General features: G+C 36.9%; 1 protein-coding gene across 1 annotated transcript in view; it reads left to right on the top strand.

Moving 5' to 3' along the window:
* The window catches only part of RPGRIP1L (RPGRIP1 like), a 139,474-nt gene that overhangs the window by 25,809 nt on the left and 90,946 nt on the right, over positions 1-22,719 (top strand). The window contains exons 6-9 of the mRNA XM_049786057.1: positions 153-296; positions 14,246-14,351; positions 16,408-16,554; positions 18,448-18,521. Of these exons, the coding sequence (XP_049642014.1) occupies positions 153-296; positions 14,246-14,351; positions 16,408-16,554; positions 18,448-18,521 (471 nt within the window). The remainder of the gene's footprint in view (positions 1-152; positions 297-14,245; positions 14,352-16,407; positions 16,555-18,447; positions 18,522-22,719) is intronic.

The following is a 22,719-nucleotide window of genomic DNA, read 5'->3' as shown; positions in this document are numbered from 1 at the left end:
TAACATATATGTCTAATCATAAGTCATCTATAATTTTGCTACGTGTAGAAGCACTTAAAGTTTATAACTTGCAAATTCTACATGTAATTTTATTTGCATGATTTTAAATAATGTACATTTTCCCAAACTCACAGAAAAGTTCTTTATTTCAGAGAAAATGTTATCCAGTCACAGAGAGGCCAGATAGAAGAATTAGAACACTTGGCTGAGATCCTGAAAACTCAGTTGAGGAGAAAAGAAAATGAAATTGAGTTATCTCTTCTTCAACTTCGAGAGCAGCAGGCTACAGATCAAAGGTATGTTAAAACAGAAATATCACTTTGATAAGGTCAAAATTAGTTTAAAATACTTTATCATATGCCATATAGAAGGATAAATCTAGTCTACTTAAAAAATAATGTTTTTACTTAACATTCTTCCTGTAAACGTACTCTAAGCCTACCAACCGCTATCAATAACTATAGTCTAAGGACATTTTTCCTCGAATCTCCTCTCCTTCATTTTATATGCCCATTACCGGGATTGAAGGAGATTTTGATACCACTGATTGACTTTGTTTATTCTATCTGTTCACTTTATTTTTTTTTTCAGTTAACTAACCCCAGCCAGAAACTATGTCATCTCACTTATAAATACTTTCCTATAGATTTCTGATTAAGAATCTTTTTGGGGGGCCCGGAGAGATAGCACAGCGGCGTTTGCCTTGCAAGCAGCCGATCCAGGACCAAAGGTGGTTGGTTCAAATCCCGGTGTCCCATATGGTCCCCCGTGCCTGCCAGGAGCTATTTCTGAGCAAACAGCCAGGAGTAACCCCTGAGCATTGCCGGGTGTGGCCCAAAAACCAAAAAAAAAAAAAAAAAAAAAGAATCTTTTTTTGGGGAGGAGGGTCACACCAGGTGATGCTCAGAGGTTACTCCTGGCAGAGTCTGGGACCATATGGGATGCCAAGATTCGAACCAGGGTCCATCCTGTGTTGGCCGCATGTAAGGCAAACACCTTATTGCTGTGCTATTGCTCTGGCCCTGATTAAGAAATTTTTAAGAACTGGAGAAATGGTACAGGTATTAGGCACATAATTTGCATGCTGAAGATTCTGGTTCAATTTGGGCTGCCACATGTTCCCTTATACATCATCTGGGTGGCATGGGTAGTCTCAACTCCACAGGGCCCAGCTTGACTGCCTCCTTGGTCTCTTGCATTGAGCCACCAGTCACAGGCAAGAACTATCTGATAATCAGCTGAGAATTTCTGGAAGGGACTCACAGGCCTCACAAGCACCATATGGGAAAACCCCTCCCAATTTAAAAACATTATTTTTATTTTTATTTTTATTTTGGTTTTCGGCTGCACTCAGGGGTTACTCCTGGCTCTGTGCTCAGAAATTGCTCCTGGCAGGGGACCATATGGGATGCCAGGATTCAAACCACTGTCTATCCTGAATTTGCTGCATGCAAGGCAAATGTCCTACTGCTGTGCTATCTCTCCAGTCCCTAAAAACATTATTTTTAACATAACCACCATACCATTATGATATTTACCAAAATTAATAATAATTGGGCCCGGAGAGATAGCACAGCGGTGTTTGCCTTGCAAGCAGCCGATCCAGGACCAAAGGTGGTTGGTTCGAATCCCGGTGTCCCATATGGTCCCCCATGCCTGCCAGGAGCTATTTCTGAGCAGAGAACCAGGAGTAACCCCTGAGCACCGCCGGGTGTGTGGCCCAAAAAACCAAAAAAAAAAAAAAAAAAAAAAAAATTAATAATAATTCCTTGATGACATTAGTCAATTTATATTTATAAATTCTCTCAAGGATGTCTTTTTTCTAATTGTTTGGATTAGAATCCAATTGAGATCTACATATTGCATTAGGTTGTCTATTTCGTACCTTTCTTTCAATATTTTTCTTTTTTTCAATATTTTCTTTCAATATTTTTTTCAATATTGGGAGATGGGGTCCACACATTGACTGTGCTTAGGACTTCCTTCTGACTCTGATGACTCTTGGCAGTACTTGGAGGATGATAGTATGTGTTACCAAGGATAAAGCCAGGATTTGTCTTATTTAAGCAAGTGCCTTACTCCCACACAGACGTTATCTCTCTGGCCGCCTCTCATTTATCTATGGCAAGTATTGTTACATTGCTAGGGAAATCATCAAGACTAAACCCAGCAGCTCTTCATGGTAATGTGGCATTAGAAATAGAACCAAGAAGTCTTACATATGCAAGGTGTGTACTCTATATCTTGAACCACATCCTTGACTCTTTTGTTTTGTTTTGTTTTGTGGTTTTTGGGTCACACCCAGCAGTGCTCAGGGGTTTTTCCTGGCTCTGTGCTCAGAAATTGCTCCTGGCAGGCACGGGGGACCATATGGGACTCTGGGATTCGAACTGATGACTTTCTGCATGAAAGGTAAACGCCTTACCTCCATGCTATCTCTACGGGCCCACATCCTTGACTCTTAATATTTTTTTCAATTACTATATTTTTCCTATTCACAGTTTTTCTGATTCAATCCTCTGTTTTTTCTATTCAATACGCACTTAAGGGGATAGGCTCTTAATTATAAAAATTAAATATTATTTTGTAGTTCTTATTTTCAGAATAAGACTTTGAATCTCCTTTAGCAAAATAACCTTACATGGTATTGTTTAATTTACCATCACTTAATTATGTTAACTTATTAATTTTTATTTATTTATTTGTTTGGTTTTTGGGTTACACCCGGCAGTGCTCAGGGGTTACTCCTGGCTCTACGCTCAGAAATCACTCCTGGCAGGCTCAGGGAACCATATGGGATGCCAAGATTCAAACCACCATCTTTCTGCATGCGAGGCAAACACCTTACCTCCATGCTAAATATAGGGGCCAGAGAGATATGTATTTAATGATATCAGTATATACCCCTCAAGCACAAGTTAAAAGAATTGTGCATATTATTGTGAATTATATTTATATTGGGTGATATTACTTCAGGCTTTGATTGGCTTTCAATTTAATGCATCCCCTGTTGCAGCACTAACTATTCAGGCCCAGAGTTCTCCATGGCTCTATATGGTGGTTCTGAGAAAACCTTGTGTGCAAGAATGGGACTCAGTGCTTGTGCATGCAAAGTGTGCACCCTTGACCCCTGAGTTAGTGCCTCAGTTCCAGGATATAGGACTTTTGAACCTTGCCTTGAAATTAATTTCAGTGCCTAGTAGGTATTCATGTTCGTCTCACAAGAATTGATCTAGACTCGACCTTCTTTAAAAATTGTTCCTGTGAGGGACAGTGCTGAAGGACCAGATCCCAATATTGAACATAATAATATAAAGTGCCATTGGTCATGTTTAAGATATAATCCACCACAAAGATTCTAATCAGGCCTAGCCACAGCCTGAAAGCCATCCCTGTCAGCTTTATTCAGCTTTGAATTAATCAGAGATTACTTTTCCTGTTACATTTCTTAAGTTTACAAAGACTAAGATTGACACATTTGAATATTTTATCTTCAAAACAGATATGATCATCTAGGAACTAGAGTGTTCAGTGCGGTTTTGTTTGTTTTATTTTGTTTTGAGTGGCTGATGAGCACATACAGCTGTGCATAGGGCTTACACCTGGCTCTGTGGTGAAGGATCATTCCTGGTGGTGCTTAGGAAATCATATGTGTTCACAGGGATCAAACTGGACATGCAAGTGCCTTAACCCCTGTACTGTCCTCTTTTTTTTTTTTTGTACTGTCCCTCTCACCTCTATTGTGTTTAGTGTTAATTATAATGGCAACCCCAAAACTCTTAATTTCTGGGACTAGAATAACAGAATTTGTATGTGTATTTCCTGCTATAGCAATTTCTATATGCATAGAAAAAGGTACTGACTAAGCTTCTCTGAGAGTTATATTATTCACCATAGCATTTTATTTATTTGTTTGTTTATTTATTGGGTTTTGAGCCATACCTGGCAATGCTCAGAGGTTACTCCTGGCTCTGTGCTAAGAAATCACTCCTGGCAAGTTCAGGGAACCATATGGGATGCTAGGAATGGAACCGGGTCTGTTCCCTGTCAGCCACATGCAAGGCAAATGCCTTATCTCTGTGCTATCTCTCCAGCCCCCTCATCATAGCAGTTTAATATTTTTTCACATCAAAAAGTAATATTGAAGGGGCTGGAGAGATAGCACAGCTTTCGGGCGTTTGCCTTGCACGCAGCTGACCCAGGACAAATGGTGGTTTGAATCTCGGCATCCCATATTACCCCCCATCCCTGCCAAGAGCGATTTCTGAGCTCAGAACCAAGAGTAACCCCTGGGCGCCACCAGATGTGACCCAGAAACAAACAAACAAACAAACAAAAAGTTATATTGAAATAGAGATAATGGTGTTTAAATAAAGATAAAAAATTTAAAAAAGAAATAAAAAGAAGAAAGAAAAATAAGAAATAGAGATAAAAAAGAGTATTACATAAAGAGAAAGAAACTTTGTTTTAAAGGCCCAAATTAATTAACCACTTCGTACCCTACCTCACTGATTTTTAAAAAAACCATTTACATACAGTAAATAGCATATTGTTTCTTGAAATACAGTTGGTGAAAACTAAATAAATTACTTCAAATACAGATCTTCAAGGCTTTTATTTCCCTTATATGTTTACACAGAGCTCAAAATGTTATGTGTAGTAGCAAATTTTTGAGACTAATGGAAAACTTGAAAAAATGTTGGGGGAACATAAAACTTGGTATAATTTACTGTAGAGAAAAATCACAAAATGGGAAACATATTTAAACTTCTCTTTCACGGATCCATTATTTCAGATTTGAAATTCTAGAAGTCTGATCTGGATGTTAGACTCCTGTTCTCAAGCATGAACCTAACGTTGTTGTAATCTTCAGAGTGTGGTGCTTGATATTTATGGCAAAGAGTTTTCATAGAATATTACAGAAACTCTTGATAGTATGTATTTAATAGACCAGTTTGGTTTGGCATCAGCTTGACATAAACTTTTGGTTATCCAAAGCTCTTAATTGCTTTGAAGTAAAAGCCCAATGCTGCTCTTTTTTATTAAAATCATGTTTTTTCCTGTTATTGTGGTCTATTTTGGAAGACTGAGTTGTGATTTTTGCATATGTTCTACATAATGCCTCATTAGCAAAAAATCTTGTATTATTTACAAGTAGCCTGAATGTCTGTGTTGTTTTGAACAAAAATCCATATTAAAATTTAAACAATATAAAAATGCACATTTTCTGCTTATTAAAAAGACTGTCTTAAATTAAATGTGTAGCAGTAACCAGTGAACACATGTACACGAACATTAAAATCAAAATAATTTTACCTTTTATTGACTTTTTCAGCTCCAAAATATTTATGCTCTTAACAAATGTGTAACGAGTTTGTACTGTGTTTTCATAAGTAAATGATATGGTGTTTGCCTTATTAATTAAAATGCCGTAATGTCCCAGAGGAGGAAATTTAACTCATAAATGTTTCAGACACTCTGACTTTGCCTCTCCTTGTAGATGACAGCAGTCTGTCAAATGTTTAAAGAGGCCATTCACAGCCATGCAGTGTATGACACTTTTCTCTTCTGTGCACAAACATAGTATTCCTTTTCTAGCATGTCCAAGGTTTTTGGGTTTTTTTGTTTTGTTTTGTTTTGTTTGTGTTTTGGTTTGTGGGCTGCACTTAGTGACCTTCAGGGGTTACTCCTTGCTTGGGGGACCATATGAGACGCCAGGGGATCTAACTGCAGTCCATACTAGGTTAGCACATGCAAGGCAGATACCTTAGCACCTGCGTCACCGCTCCAGCCCCCCCAAGTTCTTTTTTATGTTTTGCATTTTGTGAAGTTTCATATTTACCACAAATTTCTAAGAATATACAATATAGTTCATACCTTTTACTATTTGCATAATTGTAAATGATTCAAAGTTGTTCTGCATTCTGCATGTTGTACTCGATCTCTTGCCCTGAACTCTCCCTTTTATTCTGAGAGGATAGAAAGAGAAAGAGAAAACCAGAGAGATAGTACAACAGGTAAGGAGTTAACTTTACATGTGGCTAACTTTCCTGAACATCACCAAGAGTTATTCCTGAGCACAGAGCCATGAGTAATTCCTGAGCATCCCCTGGTGTGACACAAAAAAAATACCCCCCCCCCAAAATGTAGATATGTAGGTAAAAAAGCTTTGATGGAAATATACTTCAATCACTTGAGTCTCTTTACATTTATAAGTGTCATCTAGGAATAAAGGTATACTCCTATTAAACCACAGTACAACCACCACAGGATCATTTAATATAGCCCATAATCACATTTCCTACTTGTCCCAATAATGTCCTTTATATCTCCTTGTAGAGTTTTTTCAGGTGACTTTTTAATTTTGCTTTGTTTTGATCTAGAATTCAGTCAAGCATTGTGAACTTAATTGCTCATCTTTTAGGTTTTCATTGTTTTAGAGCAAATTCCCCCAATCTTTTCCAGCCCATTGATTGCAAAATGCTTCTCAATTTCAGTTTGTCAGATTGCCCAGTCTCCTGTTCAAAAGAATGCATCTGGGTCTTGCAGGGAAAGGTTGCCGGGGACAGGGATGGGTATAATCATGCAGATATTATTGTTATTAAACAGAGAGGTAATCTGTACTCTTTTTAAAATACTCTTACTGTTTTAAATACATTAAAAAAAATTTCCAGTGAAAATACCAGTAAGATACCATTAGTTTGTTTATTTCTGGGAATCAAATGCAGGACCTCACATGCAAGGCAAGTGCTCTGCTACTAAGCCACATCCCTAACCCTATGCTTTAAAATTAATATCCTAGATCTCTCTTTGTGATAGCTGCTTGACAGAAACTGTCACTAACATAATTAGTTTCTTTACTTGCATCAGAGAAGAGGCACACTAAAACTCAGGAACATCTCAGAGGAAGAAGGCAAGAAGCTGTGGCAAGAATTTCGCTCTAGGAACTGGCTTTGATGATTGGCTCCCTCACATGAGAATTCTGGCCACACACCTCATCTCTCTCTCATTTTTTTTTTTCTTAGAATCTTTTCTTCATCTCTTTGGGGAATTATGGTTCAGTACAAATTTTGGCAGTTTTTTTCTGAGACCTTGAAGAATATCATTGGAATTTTAAAATTAAATCTAACAGTGCTTTTGGTAAGAAGTTCATTTTCTCAGTGCTGATACTTCCAGTTCATATACAGGAAAACTTTTCTATTTCTGGTATCTCTTCTATTTCTTTTATTTTTTCTTTATTTTTAAATATTTTATTACTCTTTTGTTTATTTATTTATTTTTTAGTGACTTGCAGTTTTCACTGTATAAGTCTTTTGCCTCTCTTATTAATTCTAGGTATTTGACATTTTGGAACACTGTTTTGAAAGGGATGTGTTTTTCTTTTTATTTTTTTTTTCTTTGTTTTTTGGTTTTTGGGTTACACCCGGCAGTGCTCAGGGTTACTCCTGGCTCTATGCTCAGAAATCGATCCTGGCAGACTCGGGGGATGGAACATATGGGATGCCAGGATTTGAACCACTGTCCTTCTGTATGCAAGGCAAATGCCCTATCTCCATGCTATCTCACCAGCCCCATGTTTTTCTTTTAGTTCATTATTTTCATGCAGATATGCCACAGGTTTTAATTTTGTAGCCTGCTATTTTGCTCTACTGGCTTATTGTTTCTCAGAGTTTTTTGTTGGAATTATTAGAGTATTTTGTTTATTTGTTTGTTTTTGGAGTCATCCTGGGTTGTACTCAGGGGTTACTCCTGGCTCTTAACTCAGAGATTACTCCTGGCAGACTCAGGGGAATATATGGGATACAGGGATCAAACCTGAGTTGGCTACATGCAAGGCAAACACCCTATACACTGTATTATCTTTCCAGCCCAGTCTTTTATGTATATAACCATATTCTCTTCAAATAGTGATTGTTTATGTGGGATATAAATATTGGAACAATAGTACAGTGGATTGGGTATTACCTTGCATCCAACAGACCGAGGTTTGATCCCAAACACCCTTTATGTCCTCTCAAGCCATTCAGAAGTGATCCTGAACACCACTGGGTATGCCCCTCTTCCCCACCCCCCACAAAAGCCCAAATAAATACAAAGTAAGGGAACAACCAGCGTTCAAGGAATTGAGAATTGATGCACAGAACCGAGTTTACCTGGGGATGGGAGAGGAGCTTTGGAACTTTGGTAGAGGGGATTTGAAATTTTTGTTTGTTGGTTTGTTGGTTTTGGTTTTGGTTTTTGCTCAGCAGTTACTCCTGGCTCTGTGCTCAGAAATAACTCCTGGAAGGCTAGGGGGACCATATGGGATGCTGGAAATTGAACCCAGGTCCAACCCAGGTCGGCAGCATGCAATGGAAATGCCCTATCGCTGTGCTATCACTCTAGCCCCTGAAATTCTTAGTGGATTTAATGATGGAACGATGTATGCTTGAAATCATTAATAACAATATTATAAATCACAGTACCTTAATAAAAAGGTAGGAAGAGTTCTGGCCAAATTATTTCAGATGATGAGATTAAGTGAATAAATGGTTCTTTTTCTTTGCACTTAAGGTAACATGGTTACAATAATATTAGTTTTATTTCAGAGTATGAAGTTACTGCACCTCCACTTCCACCAGTGCCAAGAACCCTCCTATATCTCTTTACCATTGTCCTGTATCTCTTCTAGTTCTCTTTTTCTTTTCCCTGTGCCCTAGCCCCTCCACCCACCTCTTGGTAATGTCAGTTATGTAGTCAAAGTCCAAAGGTTAACTATTACTAAATACTATTTGCTTCTTTATAAAGACTATATCTACAAATCAGTGAGATTACCTGGTAATTTTTCTTCCTTTGACTTATTTCACTTAACATGATTTCTTTAATTTTTTAACTTGATTGATTGGTTGGTTTCTGGGCCACACCCAGCAGCACTTCCGGGCTATTCCTGGCTCTGCACTCAGAAATCGCCCTTGGTAGACTGGGGGACCATATAGGATGGCAGGAATCGAACCAGGTCCCTTCTGGATCAGCCACATGCAAGGCAAACGCCCTACCACTGTGCTATCTCTGCGGCCCTTTCTTTTTTATATTTGGGCCACACCCAACAGCGCTCAGGGATTACTTCTGGCTCTGCTCTCAGAATCGCTCCTGGCAGGCTCGGGGGACCATATGGAATGCCAGGAATCGAACCCAGATCCATGCTGGGTCCACCGCATGCAAGGCAAATGCCCTACGGCTGTTCTATCTCCGGCACCTGTTATTGATACTATAATACAGCAACACAAGAAAGACATGATTTTTTGGCTAAGAAAATAATACAAACAATATTTTGCTTTTGTAGTTGTAACTAGGGAGCACTATTTTTACTTACATACTTGAGTAGCAGTTTGGAGCAAAGCTTTTCAAGTAGATTTTCCTTCAATGTTTCCATTTAATATACTAGCAACCTTGGTAATCCTGCTCAGAACTGATAATCTTCCTAATGGTTGGACTGCATATCCCCAATAAGAGCTGTAAGTAACCTCAACTTCTTACAGCAAAAAAACACTTTCAGAACTTGTCTGCCTTTGCTAATAAAAAAAAAGTGAAATATTTTTAAATTCTAAAATTGTTTTCAAGCGTATCCCCCAAATTTAACCAATATTAAAACCCTTATTCAAACCATTGCTTACAAAAAAGAGAGAAAGAGATTCTTGCTATTCTATATCTAATATCAACTTAACATAACCTCATAGGCTAGTGGAAGCTTTCTCCTTTAAGTGACATTTTTGTCTTAAAACTGAAAGCATTTTTCAGTATTTAGATTTCATTACTGTAGCAAAGAATAAATTGCCAACAGGGAAAAGTGGGAGATTTGGGGAGTGGGGATGACCGGGATTTGTGTGTCTGGAGAAAGAAGCTTTCAATAGAGCAGAGAGGTTTTTTGCTTCTTAAGCTTTCATATTAGACTATACATTACATAGTTCCACTGAGTATTTTCTTCTCCAGTCTATCTGAGGTTTTAAATTTCTGGATTTATTATGGCACCCAGTAGCAAAACTGGAGTCAAGTGTTTTCAAGGCTTCCATTAGAAATTCCTTTTTCAGAGTTTATTGCTTGACTGTTTCAAATTATAGGAGAGAAACTTGGCACATAGGTTGTTGAGCTGGATTACTTTTTCAACATAAAATCTAATTTATTTCAGTTTGTTTTTAATCTAGGGATGATCCAACCACTCCTCATAGTCTTAGAAGGTTGATCATAGTACTAAATAATATTTATGAAATATAAAGAGAAACTGCATTTTTCAATCCAATTGCTCAAGAGTTTTTAAAATCCTTGTTGAAAAATTGGAGAAATTAATTTTTGCAAAACATTTAATTAGTATGCTAGTTATCTGCAAATCATTTCATCGTGTGTAATACAGCATGTATGAATTGGTACATGCTTAGAGTTAGTTTATCTGACTGATTTCATTATACATTGTTTTTCCTGATAGAATGTCTGGGGCCAGAACGGTGGTGTGAGGGTAAGGCATCTACCTTGCCCGCACTAGCCTAGGTTGGACCACAGTTCGATCCCCCAGCATCCCATTTGGTTCCCCCAAGCCAGGAGCGATTTCTGAGCACATAGCCAGGAGTAACCCCTGAGTGTCACCAGGTGTGGCCCAAAAAACAAACAAACAAAAAATGTCATCATCCTAAAGATTTGATTTTCGTCATAAGGCATGAAAACAGGTCACTTAAAATCCTGCTCATATAATTAACCCTGTCTCTTCATTCAAGGAAGCCATTGTCAGTCTTCCCTACATGCACAAAGGACAACTGATTTAGCAATGACCCTCTTCACATTCAACATGTTATTCTTCTATTCTCTTTCACTTCTGCCATTCTCTTTCTCTCTCACTTTCGCTATTCTTTTACCTTATTCTATCTTTTAAAAATGTTGAGGGGCTGGAGCAATAGCACAACATGTGGGGCATTTGCCTTACACCTACATTTAGTCCCCAGCGTCCCATATGGTTCCCTAAGCACCGCCAGTGCAGAGTCAGGAGTAACCCTTGAGCACCACCAAGTGTGGCCGAAAAACCAAAAAAAAAAAAGTTTCATTAATTGTCAGGGTTGAGACAAAGGCTGAACCACATTCATATCATTATTGATTTTTAACCTTGAAGTACTTCATCTCTTTTGATGCATTGATGTAATACTGCCCCCAAATAGGTAGACTCTAAAACAGTATTTCTTGGCTGAAGGACATATGACCCACATGTGGGTCCTCAGGATATTCCAAGAGGTCCATGGGTGAAAAAAAATAACATAAATAAAGGGCCAAACACACGGTTAAAGGACCAACATAGGATGAGAGATGGGGTTCACAAGAAGGAAATAAGATTGGAAGGGTGCTGGAGTCAGAAAAAGTTTAAAGTAGAATAAAATTTATTTAAAATACTACATCACTATTATTGTGTTCTAAATACTGCTAGGTTATAGTTATGATTATTGTTAGGCATTATTACTATAAAGCACTAAGTCATTTTTCTTGGCAATATTTTGAAATCTTTAAACTTCAAGGAATATAGGAGAATGTTCAAGAAAATACCTACCAATTAAACCACTGAGCATTTTTTTAAAGATACTTACTCAACTTTGCCTTGCAAAGGAAATTCAAATTTATTAAAGTTCTATAATTTAGTGGTGCTGAAGAGATAGTGCAGTGGGTAAGGCATTTTGTTTTGTATGCAGAAAACTCATGTTCAGTTCCTAGCACTGCATAGCCCCCCCCCCCCCAAATCCTTCCAGGAATCAACCAAGCACAGCCCTGAAATGAATAAACCCTAAGTGTGATCCCCAAAACCTTTTGTACTTTGTTTGATCCTATTTAGCTAAATGTGTTGCCGAGATTTAATTCTTTAATAGAGGTATTGGTCATATATGTGTAGCAGATATATTATTTTCTTTTCTTTCTTTCTTTTTTTTTTTTTTTTTTTTTTTGGTTTTTGGGTCACACCCGGCAGCCGTCACGCATTGCTCTTGGCTCTGCACTCAGCAATCACTCCTGGCAGGCATAGGAGACCATATGAGATGTCATGACTTGAACCACCATCAGTCCTGGCTCACTGCATGCAAGGCAAACATCTTACCGCTATCTCTCCTACTCAACTGATATATTCTTAAAGTATTAATATACTATAAAAAGGAAAAAGAAAAAGCATTGGGCCAGGGAGAAAGTACAGAGGTTAAGATGACCTTCTTCTTGCATCCATCTCACTCTCCAAGTTCGGATTGAATTCCTGATAGCATATATGGTCCCCAAATGACTAGGGGTTACTGAGCATAGAACCAGGAAAAAGTCATTGATTGTGGCCTAATTCTCCTACCCACAAATAAAAGAAAAATTATTAGGAAACTGAAAATATATTAAACCATTTGAGGCTTGGAAAATTAATAACTGGAATGAAGGTGCTTTGCCATGCATGTAGTCCACCCTGGTTTAATCCCCAGAACCACCTATGGTTCCCTTATCATTTCCCAAAGTAATCCCTAAATGGAGAATCAAGAGTTTTCTCTGACATACCCACACCCACCCTCTGGCAAGGAAAGATTTTGCAGTTAATTTGTATTTTATCACCTTTCCATTATCATTTTGCTGAGTGGTCTTACCAAGTAAATTTAGGAAAACAGAAAAATTATATTTTGACTTTTAAATATGAAAAGTCTTCTGCCAGTTAAAGAATATATACATTCTGGGGCTGGAGCAATAGTACATTGATTTGGACCCTTGCATTGCATGAAGCCAATCCAGGTTGGTTCCTCACATCCCATATGGTCCCCACAGAGCACAGCCATCTACATTCCTGAATGTAGATCCAGGAGTAACCCCTGAGTATCACTAGCTATGTATATTTATGTATATATATTTATATATTATGTATATATACACTTATGCATATATATACATATATATATATACTCAAGGGTTATTCCTGGTTCGGTGCTCAGCTCTGAGGACCATATGGGATGCCAGGGGTTGAACCCAGTTTAGTTGTGTGCAAGGCAAATCCTACCTGCTGTGCTATCACTCTAGCCCCTATATTAGAAATTCTTAGTGAGTAAATGTAATAATGAGGAGAATAATAGTTACTTGCTGAACGTGGACTGAGAACTACTAGATAACATGTTTTAGACACATAATTATTTTAACATTGTGTTAAGACTGTACCCTGGGCATGATCCAGGTTCTTGGACTTGTTTATCTTCTGTGTGAGGACAACTAACTGTCTGATGCCAAAACACAATGAACTTTTAAATATCAAAGGGGAAAATTAAGTATTTCAAGTCCTCAGCTGGTTTACAGATGTGTGAGCTTTGTAGTCCAATTTCTGGTTTTTAGTAGGGCATTGTGACAATTTTTCCAATATGTGTACACTAGATAACTTTTGGAAGTAAAATTACGTACTTTGAATACTTAAATAATTTTTTGAATTATGACTTTTATATTCCTATAAATTAAGTCTAGAATCAAGTTTTGCCATATTTAGAGCATAAATAAGTATCCTCTCTTTGTCACAAAAATAAAAGCATTTTGAAAACAGGTATTCATTTAGATCTGTGATTAACCTTTAACAAGATCTTTCTGTTAAATTCTACATTTGCTTTAATCTCAGTAGGAAAAATACAAAATAGTATGCAGCATATAGAGTTTCTATATACCCTGTGGATGTTAAATGATCTCTTACAGCTAAAGGCACATCTGTAACATATTTAAATGCCAGCTTTGGGCATTATTAGTGTAAAATGCTAAGTCACTTTTTTGGAAATATTTTGAAAAGTTTAAACTCCAGGAGGAAACTAATAAATTGTAATCTTATGATACTATTTGTTTCAAGAAAAGAGTGGGAAGATGAGTAGCTATATTGCATATTTCTCATGTAGAGAAAAATGTTATGATAATTTTCCTTAAAATAGGCCCAAAGTTTGGTACTGGAATGATTGCTCTGCTGAAGACTGCTGGATCACCTTCAGGAACAAAACTTATTTTAAAGCCATATTATCTGTTGTTAAAGAGATAACCCAAGTCATCAAGTTTGAGGTTAACTTTGAACTAAGATTCTTGGAATTTATATGAATGTTAAAGAAGTATTACTGACTGATTTTATATAATCTATCCAAAATCTACACTAAAAAAATTGCATGATATTTTCTAAGTGACAGTCGATATATCTTTCTTTTTTTCCCCTCTTATCTTTTTTTTTTTACTTTCTTTTTTTCTAACCACATCTTTGAAGATCAAATATTCGGGACAATGTAGAAATGATTAAGCTACATAAGCAACTAGTGGAAAAAAGCAATGCACTTTCAGTTATGGAAGGAAAATTTATTCAACTTCAAGAGGTACTGTGATCATTTATTTTATGATGATGATACAAATATACAAAGCCTCAAAAATAGTGTTAGATTGTATTTTTATTATAATGCTTGTAGATCTAAAAATGGTTTCTAAACATTGCTCTTTATTCTCAAATGTATATAATTTTATTTACTTGTTGTTTACAAATTAATAAGAAATGACTATGACTGTCTTATGTTTTATTTAAATAATAAACATATTTATCATAAATTATCTCATGCCAGGAAAATTTATTTTTAACTCCTTTACTTTGATGAGCACATGGCACTAAAGATTTAGATGCTTTTGCATATATATTAGATCTAAGTATTTATAAATCTGACATAGACCAAAGTTATAAATAGGGTCAGCAGTTAGATCTTATTAAATCTTTGATGTGGTATTTGTCATTACCATTATCAGAAAAATATTTGAATATTCAGTATGTCAACTATTTTGTTTATTTATTTATTTATTTTAAATGTTAACGAAGTTATAATACTTGGAACTCTTTAGCTCCATCGTTGTTTTAGAAAGGACTATCTATGGCTCCACAAAAATGTGTCATCAGAGGATTTGTATTTTTTGGCACTGCATAATTACCATAGGTTCTGGAATTAATGAACTCCAAAACATTCCAGATGAGCAGAATTTATATTAAGCAATACTTTCTTTGAAGTACTGAGACAAGTAAAGCAATAAATTTATGTGAAGCAGAGGTCATCTGAAGCTTAAATTCACTATTGAAACAGATAGTTAAATATTTTAAAGTCACATGCTAAGTATTGTTTATATCCATCAAGAACCTACTTAAATGACAAATAATAATTACTTTCCCAACAATTATGGAAGTTTAGTAAAGAGAGGAGACTAATTGGAGGAGAGTGATAGTACTATCTAAAGATAGCAAAGTAGATTAAAAATGTACAAAAGTAAATTCTAAATTGGGGGGGAATTAAAGATGGGATTAAAAAGTGATTTTTAGGGGTGATGGAGATAGCTGAAAGGGCTGGAATACATGCTTTGCATGCAGGAGATTTGGGTTCAATTTTTGGTACCCCAAGGCCCCTTGAGTTCACCAGTTTCTAAGCATCAAGCCATACCAAGTGCTACCTCATAACTTAAATCAAAGTGATTTTTATATTTTTTATCCCTGATTCCTTTTTCCTTCTTACTGTGACCCCAATTGTTTGTTTAAATATTAGTCATAGTAATTATCTACTATACAATGGGTGCTTCAGAGGGAAACTAACACAGGGTGGAGGTTTGAGTTCATACCCACAACTTCAATGAAGTAGGAAGCCAAAGGAAGCATTTTAAGATAATGTTACATAATAATACCAAGAAAAATTAAAATGAACCTCAAGTAGCTCAGTAAGCATATTTTTTTTAAAATAAGGAACTTCAGTAGAATTTAATTGATTTGAATTAGTAGATGAGGTATATACATGTTATGGTCATATGGTTTCTATGAAAAGACTTTAATCACTTTTTTTAATTTAGAAAAAAGTATATGGCAATTAAGTATATAAAATTAATTCAAAGCATATTTATAAATAGGCCTTTTTAAAAATGAAGACATTTGTGATATTTTTGCTGAATTGTTTTTCAGCTTAATTGTATTAAAATGAGAAGCTGTCTTTCCAAGCTTGTTTATATAGTGTGGTGACAAATCCTTTCAATTTGGGTATCTGTGGTCAGCATTTATTTTTGACCCATCCTGCAGCAATTTTAAACAGCATGCCCAATCATTGTAACCATTGAAAAGAAAAAAAAAGTCACTAAAACAGATTTGCTAACTGGTCACTCAACAAGTCAAAAACTAAGAGGAAAAAGGGACAAGCAGTTCCTTAGCCACTCTTAAGAAAATCCTGCTTTTCCCTTCCTTATTTCAGTGGAGAAGTTCTTCTAAAGACAAGCTTAATGTATACATTATTTGTGATGCAAAGAGAAAACCATGTGTCATAAACTTCAGGAGTAAATTTACTTGTAGAATTATAATTATGTTTTTAAAAGCAGAATCCAAAAGTTACTCTGAAAAGATGTTTGATTGTCTTGTAGAAACAGAAAACTCTCAGAATCAGCCACGATGCCTTAATGGCCAACGGAGATGAGCTAAATAAACAACTTAAAGAGCAGCGTTTAAAATGCTGCAGTCTGGAGCAGCAACTGCACTCCAAGATGTTTTCAGAAAGAAGAATAGAGGAGGTAAGCTCCCAAAGCCTTTGAGATCCCATGACATGAAATATCTCTGACACTGTTTTTGAAGAGTACAAAAAAAAGGCATTTTAAGTATTTTATTTGTTTTAAACTTCTCAGCTGCCTATATGACACCTTGAACACAGTGCAAAATAGTCACTGATATATTGTATACCTAGCAAAACAGTTACAAAACACCCCAGCAAAATTAGAGATGTTTCAGATTCCAAGAAGAATGGTTTGTTTATTCTGAAGCATCAGCAGTTAGATTTTCCCAATTTTTTGCTAGAAAGTTGTTTAAAGACTCAGTTTCCTATTGTTGCCCTCTTTCCATCTTACACAATTTTTTTGTAGTGTTAGCCTTTTTCTTAAGGAGAAATAATATGAATTTTGAGACTACTCTGATAATAAGAAAAGGGAAAATTACAAAGGAGATGTGTGAGGCTTTTGATTTGATGCTCAGCACCACAAAACCAAGCAAGCATACTGGTGAATACAACTTAAAGATAAGTGTTAGAGGCCAGAGAGATAGTACAGCAGGTAAGGCACTTATTCTGCAAATGGGTAACCTAGGTTTGATCCCCAGCACCACATAGGGACCTCCAAGCCCCACCTGGAGTGAGCCTTCAGCTCAGAACCAGAAGTAAACCCTGAACACAGGATTTACTTAATAATTAATTAAATAAATAAATACTAGAGATAATGCAGAAGGTTTTAGTTCATCATGAAGAAATATTACTCATGTTTATATCTAAAGGTATATTTACTGGGTAAAAACATGCTATACTATTTATATATAGGATGTGTCTATGTGAAAATAATCTGTTCTCAGAGTAAATAGTAATCAACAGTTTGTTTGAATCATGCATCAAGAAAAAAGTTACTCTTATTTTCAGTGAGTGGAAATCAATACAAAATTAATATGATGATGAAATTCTATCTGGAAAAAAGTTTAAAATGTTTTCTTATGGACTAGTACAGTGGGCAGAGAGCTTGCCTTGTCACGGCCGACCTGGGTGCAATTCCCAGCATTCCATATGGTCCCCCAAGCTTGCCAGGAGTAAGTCCTAAGTGCAGAGCCAGGAGTAATCCCTGAGTACTTCTGGGTGTGCCCCCACCAAAACAGTTCCCTTAGACTCAAGAGCAAATTTTTAATTATTTCTCTCCTTTTTTCCTCCCTTCCTTTCTCCCTTCTTTCCTTCCTTCCTTCCTTTCTTTTTTCCCTTTCCCTTCCTCTCTCCCTTTCTCCCCCCTTCCTTCTCTCCCTCCTCTTCTGTTCATTGTTGATGCTATAATTGCAATGACCAGAGGCTACTACATTTTTCTGGCTGTGGAGCTTACTGGGGCTTACACAGAAGGTTGTGGTGCTGAGGATCACAGTTCCTTTAGCCTTATACATGCGATTCCTTAGGTTCACAGTCTTTTAGTTTGGGTCTTTTAGTTATACATTCTGGTTTTTAGTACTTGCTCTATTACTCATGCCTGTAGTATGCCTGGCAATCACTTGCAGCAAAAAGCAGAACTGAAAGACTCAAACAACATAGCTGCAGAGATTGTGATTATGCATATGGCAGCACCAGAATTCGAACTCATGACTATAGATTACAAGACCTGTGTCTATGCCACTGAACTTGCAGACCCTATTAACACATTGTTTATAGAAATTTGGCACATACTGTTACAAACAGTAACATTTCTACTAAATTTAAATATCATTATCATGTTTAACAATTTAGAAAAATCAATGCAGGATTAACTACAGACGATATGAATGATTTACTTGGTAGCTGCACGTTAGAAATAAAAAAACGAACATGTTAACTTTATTAATATATTTTACCCCCATGTGGTTTCATATGACAGTTACTAATGTATCTCTCTCTCTTTTTTTTTTCATTTTAGCTGCAGGATAGAATTACTGATTTAGAAAAGGAACGAGAACTATTAAAGGAAAACTATGATAAACTTTATACCAGGTAAATAATTGTTCCATGTAGTCATTCTCTTAAGATATTTTTAAATTTAGGGTTGGAGAGATAGCACAGCAGTAGGGTGTTTGCCTTGCACACAACCGATCCAGGACAGATGGTGATTCGAATCAGGGCATCCCATATGGTACCCCGTGCCTGCCAGGAGCAATTTCTGGGCACAGAGCCAGGATTAACCCCTGAGAGCTGCCAGGTGTGACCCAAAGAAACAAAAACAATAAAAGATTATTTTTAAATTTAAACATAAGGTGTTAGAACCAAATACTAAAATTAACAATAAATGAAAGCAAGAAATATGTTTTTAGTAAATTTTATAAAAAGAAAAAAATGCATGTTTGTTCAGGCATTGATTATAAATTCTATAATTTTATTAGTTAATCATTAAAAAAAAAAAAAAAAGAAAACCTGGGCCCGGAGAGATAGCACAGCGGTGTTTGCCTTGCAAGCAGCCGATCCAGGACTTAAGGTGGTTGGTTCGAATCCCGGTGTCCCATATGGTCCCCCGTGCCTGCCAGGAGCTATTTCTGAGCAGACAGCCAGGAGTAACCCCTGAGCACTGCCGGGTGTGGCCAAAAAAAAAAAAAAAAAAAAGAAAGAAAAGAAAAAAGAAAACCTGTCCTCAGTAACACCTACTATCATTTATTGAGCACAAACTAAGCTATCAGGCACTCTGCTAAATACTTTAGATATTCATCAGAACCTTGAAACAAAGATACTATATTTGTAGACAAGAAGATGAAATGAAATTGATTTGCCTATCTTGTTAAAACTGTGAAGTAAAGGGCTAGAGCTGTGGCGCAAACAATAGGGCGTTTGCCTTGCACATGTCTAACCGAGGATGGAGCGACGTTCGATTCCTCAGCATTCCATATGGTCCCTCAAGCCAGGAGCGATTTCTGAGCACAAAGCCAGGAGTAATCCCTGAGTGTCACTGGGTGTGACCCCCAAAAAACAAAAACAAACAAAAAACTTTAAAGTAAATGACTTATATTTTAACTTCTCTTAGTTTTCCTTGATTCTTCCACTGAAATATCCAGCCTGCTAAATGAGTGTATCAGTTGGTGAAGAGCAAAAATGTTCACTCAAAATTGTCTCTGTTCCATATAATGACAACACAAACGACCTAAGATCAAATTTATAACACTATTGGGGCCAAGAGTGATAGCACAGTAGGTAGACATTTGCTTGCATAGTGCTGACCTGGGTTCAATCCCTGGCACCCAATATGACCCCACAGCACCTCTAGGAATGATTTCCTGAGCAACGAGTCAAGAGTAATCAAACCCTGAGCATCACTAGGTGTGGCCTCAAAACAAACAAAATTTATAGTGCTGCTTAAACTTTGGGGGTTTTTTTCAGCTTCATAATTATTATATTCTGAAATTAATCCTTTCTGGTTATAGCTGTTTGGTTTAGTGATACAGAAATTTGTGTGTATTTTTAAGTATTCTCAAATGATACTGCTAAGTAAGAAGTATAGTTTTACATAAAATAAGTGTGATATATAGAGGCTGGAGCCATAGTACTAAGGGTCAGGTGCTTGCCTTGCATGCTGCCACCCCAGGTTTGATCCTTGGTATTCCATATTATTTCCTTAGCACTGCTTGGAGTAATTCAAGAGTGCAGAGCTACAAGTAACTGCTGGGCATTGTTAGGTATGGCTCCCCAAAGAGAGAAAGAAATGATAGATAGATATATATGAAACAAATTATATTCAGAATTATTTTTATTTCTATACTGAAACATATGGAAATCATCCTCTGATATACTGGTAAATCTTTTAATTTTTAACTGTATAGTTTATGTTTTGCATGTTTTGAATTTACCTCATTTAAGTTAGGCATCATTCCTATGGTATGGGTCACCTGCTTGTGTTATTTTTTTTTAATATAATTTTTATTTTGATCATAGTGGCTTACATATTGTTGACAATAATATTTTAGGTATATATTTACATAAAATCAGGGGGGATTCCCATCCCTAAATTGTCCTCCCTACACCTCCGTTTTTGTCCTACCTCCCATTTCCTCTTCCCTCACCCCCAGGGCGTCTAGAATATGTGGTCCCCTCTGTATCTAACCTACTACTTAGTAGTCTTGCATCAGTTTGGTCTTGATGCCTCCCTTATTTCCCCCTCTAAGTGGGGGCAGGGCTAGCTAGTTCAAGTTGCGTGGTTTTGCCTGAAAAAGAGAAAATAAATAAACTGGGGGTAAAAGTCTAATACCCCGAAAATGGGCAGAATCCTTCTAGAGGTTCTCATCATCGATTTGGGAAATGAATGAGAGAAAGAAGGTGAAACACTCCACCAGTACCAAAAGAAGTGTCAAATATCCAGTGAGGACTCCAGCTATATCGATAAGCACCACAAAAGACAGATAAACAAAACAAAACAAACAAAAAACAAAACCAAACAAAAAAACAAACAAAAAATACGCCGTGGTCTTGAAATAAGAAACATGGCATAGCACATATCGAAAGAAAAGAAAGGAAGAGAAAAAAAATAAGGATAATTGGGGACAACAATTTCAATAATCACATCCAAACAGAGATATCGACCAAAATAGCTAGGTAAATAAAAATAATAATAACAATAATAAATGAAGGTTATATATATATATATATAAAAATGTCCAAGGTTTTGTGTTTTTTTGTATTTTTGTTTTTTTCCCTCCTGCCCTGGCACAGTAAATATTGGGGTCATTCGAAAAGGAATTCACTTGCCCTATGCGATATGGGGTTTCTCCGTCCTTGGAGTATACTGTCATGGGATCAGCTCTAGTCTTTGCTCAGGATCATTACTCTCCCGGTGGTGGGTTTTTTTTTGTTTTGTTTTGTTTGTTTTTTTTTTGGTGTGTGGAAGACTTCTGCTCTGTCCAGGGTGATACAATCAGAGCTCTGTGTTTAGAGGTCTCAATATCTGTACAGATCCTGAGGTGGGACTTATGGTGAAGTCAGTCTTTGTGACTCTAGAGGTTCTGTTACCTCAGTGCCATTTTAATCCGTCTTCTGTGGTTGGTGATCTTGGTCTTTGCCCTGAACCTAGGATGGCATCTAGGATAGCGTCTTTCTTTGTGCTTCCAGAAGCCCCTTTCCGTTACAATTGTCTCTGCCGGACCTTTGGAACTGGGGATCATGCTTATTGTGCAGGTCTTAGTTCAAACCCTAGACTAGGGCTTTTTTATTGATCCCAAGATGTATACAGTCTGGTCGTGGTTCTCTTATCCAGTCATCTGTAAAACACGATCTTGGCTTTTGGACCTACCAAAGGGTGCCACGTCTTCTGGTTTTGTCTTGTCGTTAGCTGGTGAGGTAGGCTAAACTGCTCTAAGGTCAAGTTGTTCACATTTTCCTCATTGTCGGGATATCATGTTAGAGCTGGCCCTTGTTGTTTACCCTGCAGTAATAAGGCTGTCCCAGATGGAGTTTGTTTCTTGCAGCTGTTGTGAAGAGCTGTGCCGTTTCTATGTCTGGGATCCAGGGTTCAAGGCTGGTTGAATGGTATCTAATCACCTGAGGTCTAAGTTGATTCCACATGACATATTTTCAAGGTAGGAGATAACCCTGTATTGTAAACAACTATGAGTTCCTATCTCTAGTAGATAAGAGCTCTTTTTTTTTTATATGTAAGATTTCCCCTTTATTTAGTGTGCCTTTGCAGAGGGAAGTGGTGCTCCATTATATTGTTGGTGTATTTGGGTTGGACAGAGTGGGTAACAGAAATAGGTCGCATACCCAAAAACGATTATAAAAAAAAAAAAGGAAATAAAAGTGTATGTGCCCACAAATGTATATGTAGGGCAAACATTTAAAAAAAAAAAAAAAAAGAAATAAATTAAAAAAAATAAAATAAAATGAGTTAGCGAAGTTTTTAAAGGACCAAAGTGGTGCAAAAGACTACTTTACATTTGGGGGAGAACAGGTAAAGAGGTGGTGTATTACAGGTCTTATGCCTATGTTGAAAGTACAGTTTTTCCCGTTGTCTTTTGGATTTTTCTTGTGGTGTGTGGGTTCCCAGGCATCTTCCAGTCACACCACCTGACCTTCTTCAGATTGGTAAAAATTTGCGGCAGGGAAGTCTTGGAAGAGTTCTTGCATTGGGGATACTATTGGACCTAAGTCCGGTTTCAGGAAACAGTCCACGTTAGGGGGAGATGGTAGGGAGGGTTTCGTAGCATGAGTCCACAGG

The sequence above is a fragment of the Suncus etruscus genome, chromosome 14, assembly GCF_024139225.1.
Source record: "Suncus etruscus isolate mSunEtr1 chromosome 14, mSunEtr1.pri.cur, whole genome shotgun sequence".
Taxonomy (NCBI): domain Eukaryota; kingdom Metazoa; phylum Chordata; class Mammalia; order Eulipotyphla; family Soricidae; genus Suncus; species Suncus etruscus.
This window is presented reverse-complemented; position numbering and strand designations above follow the sequence as displayed.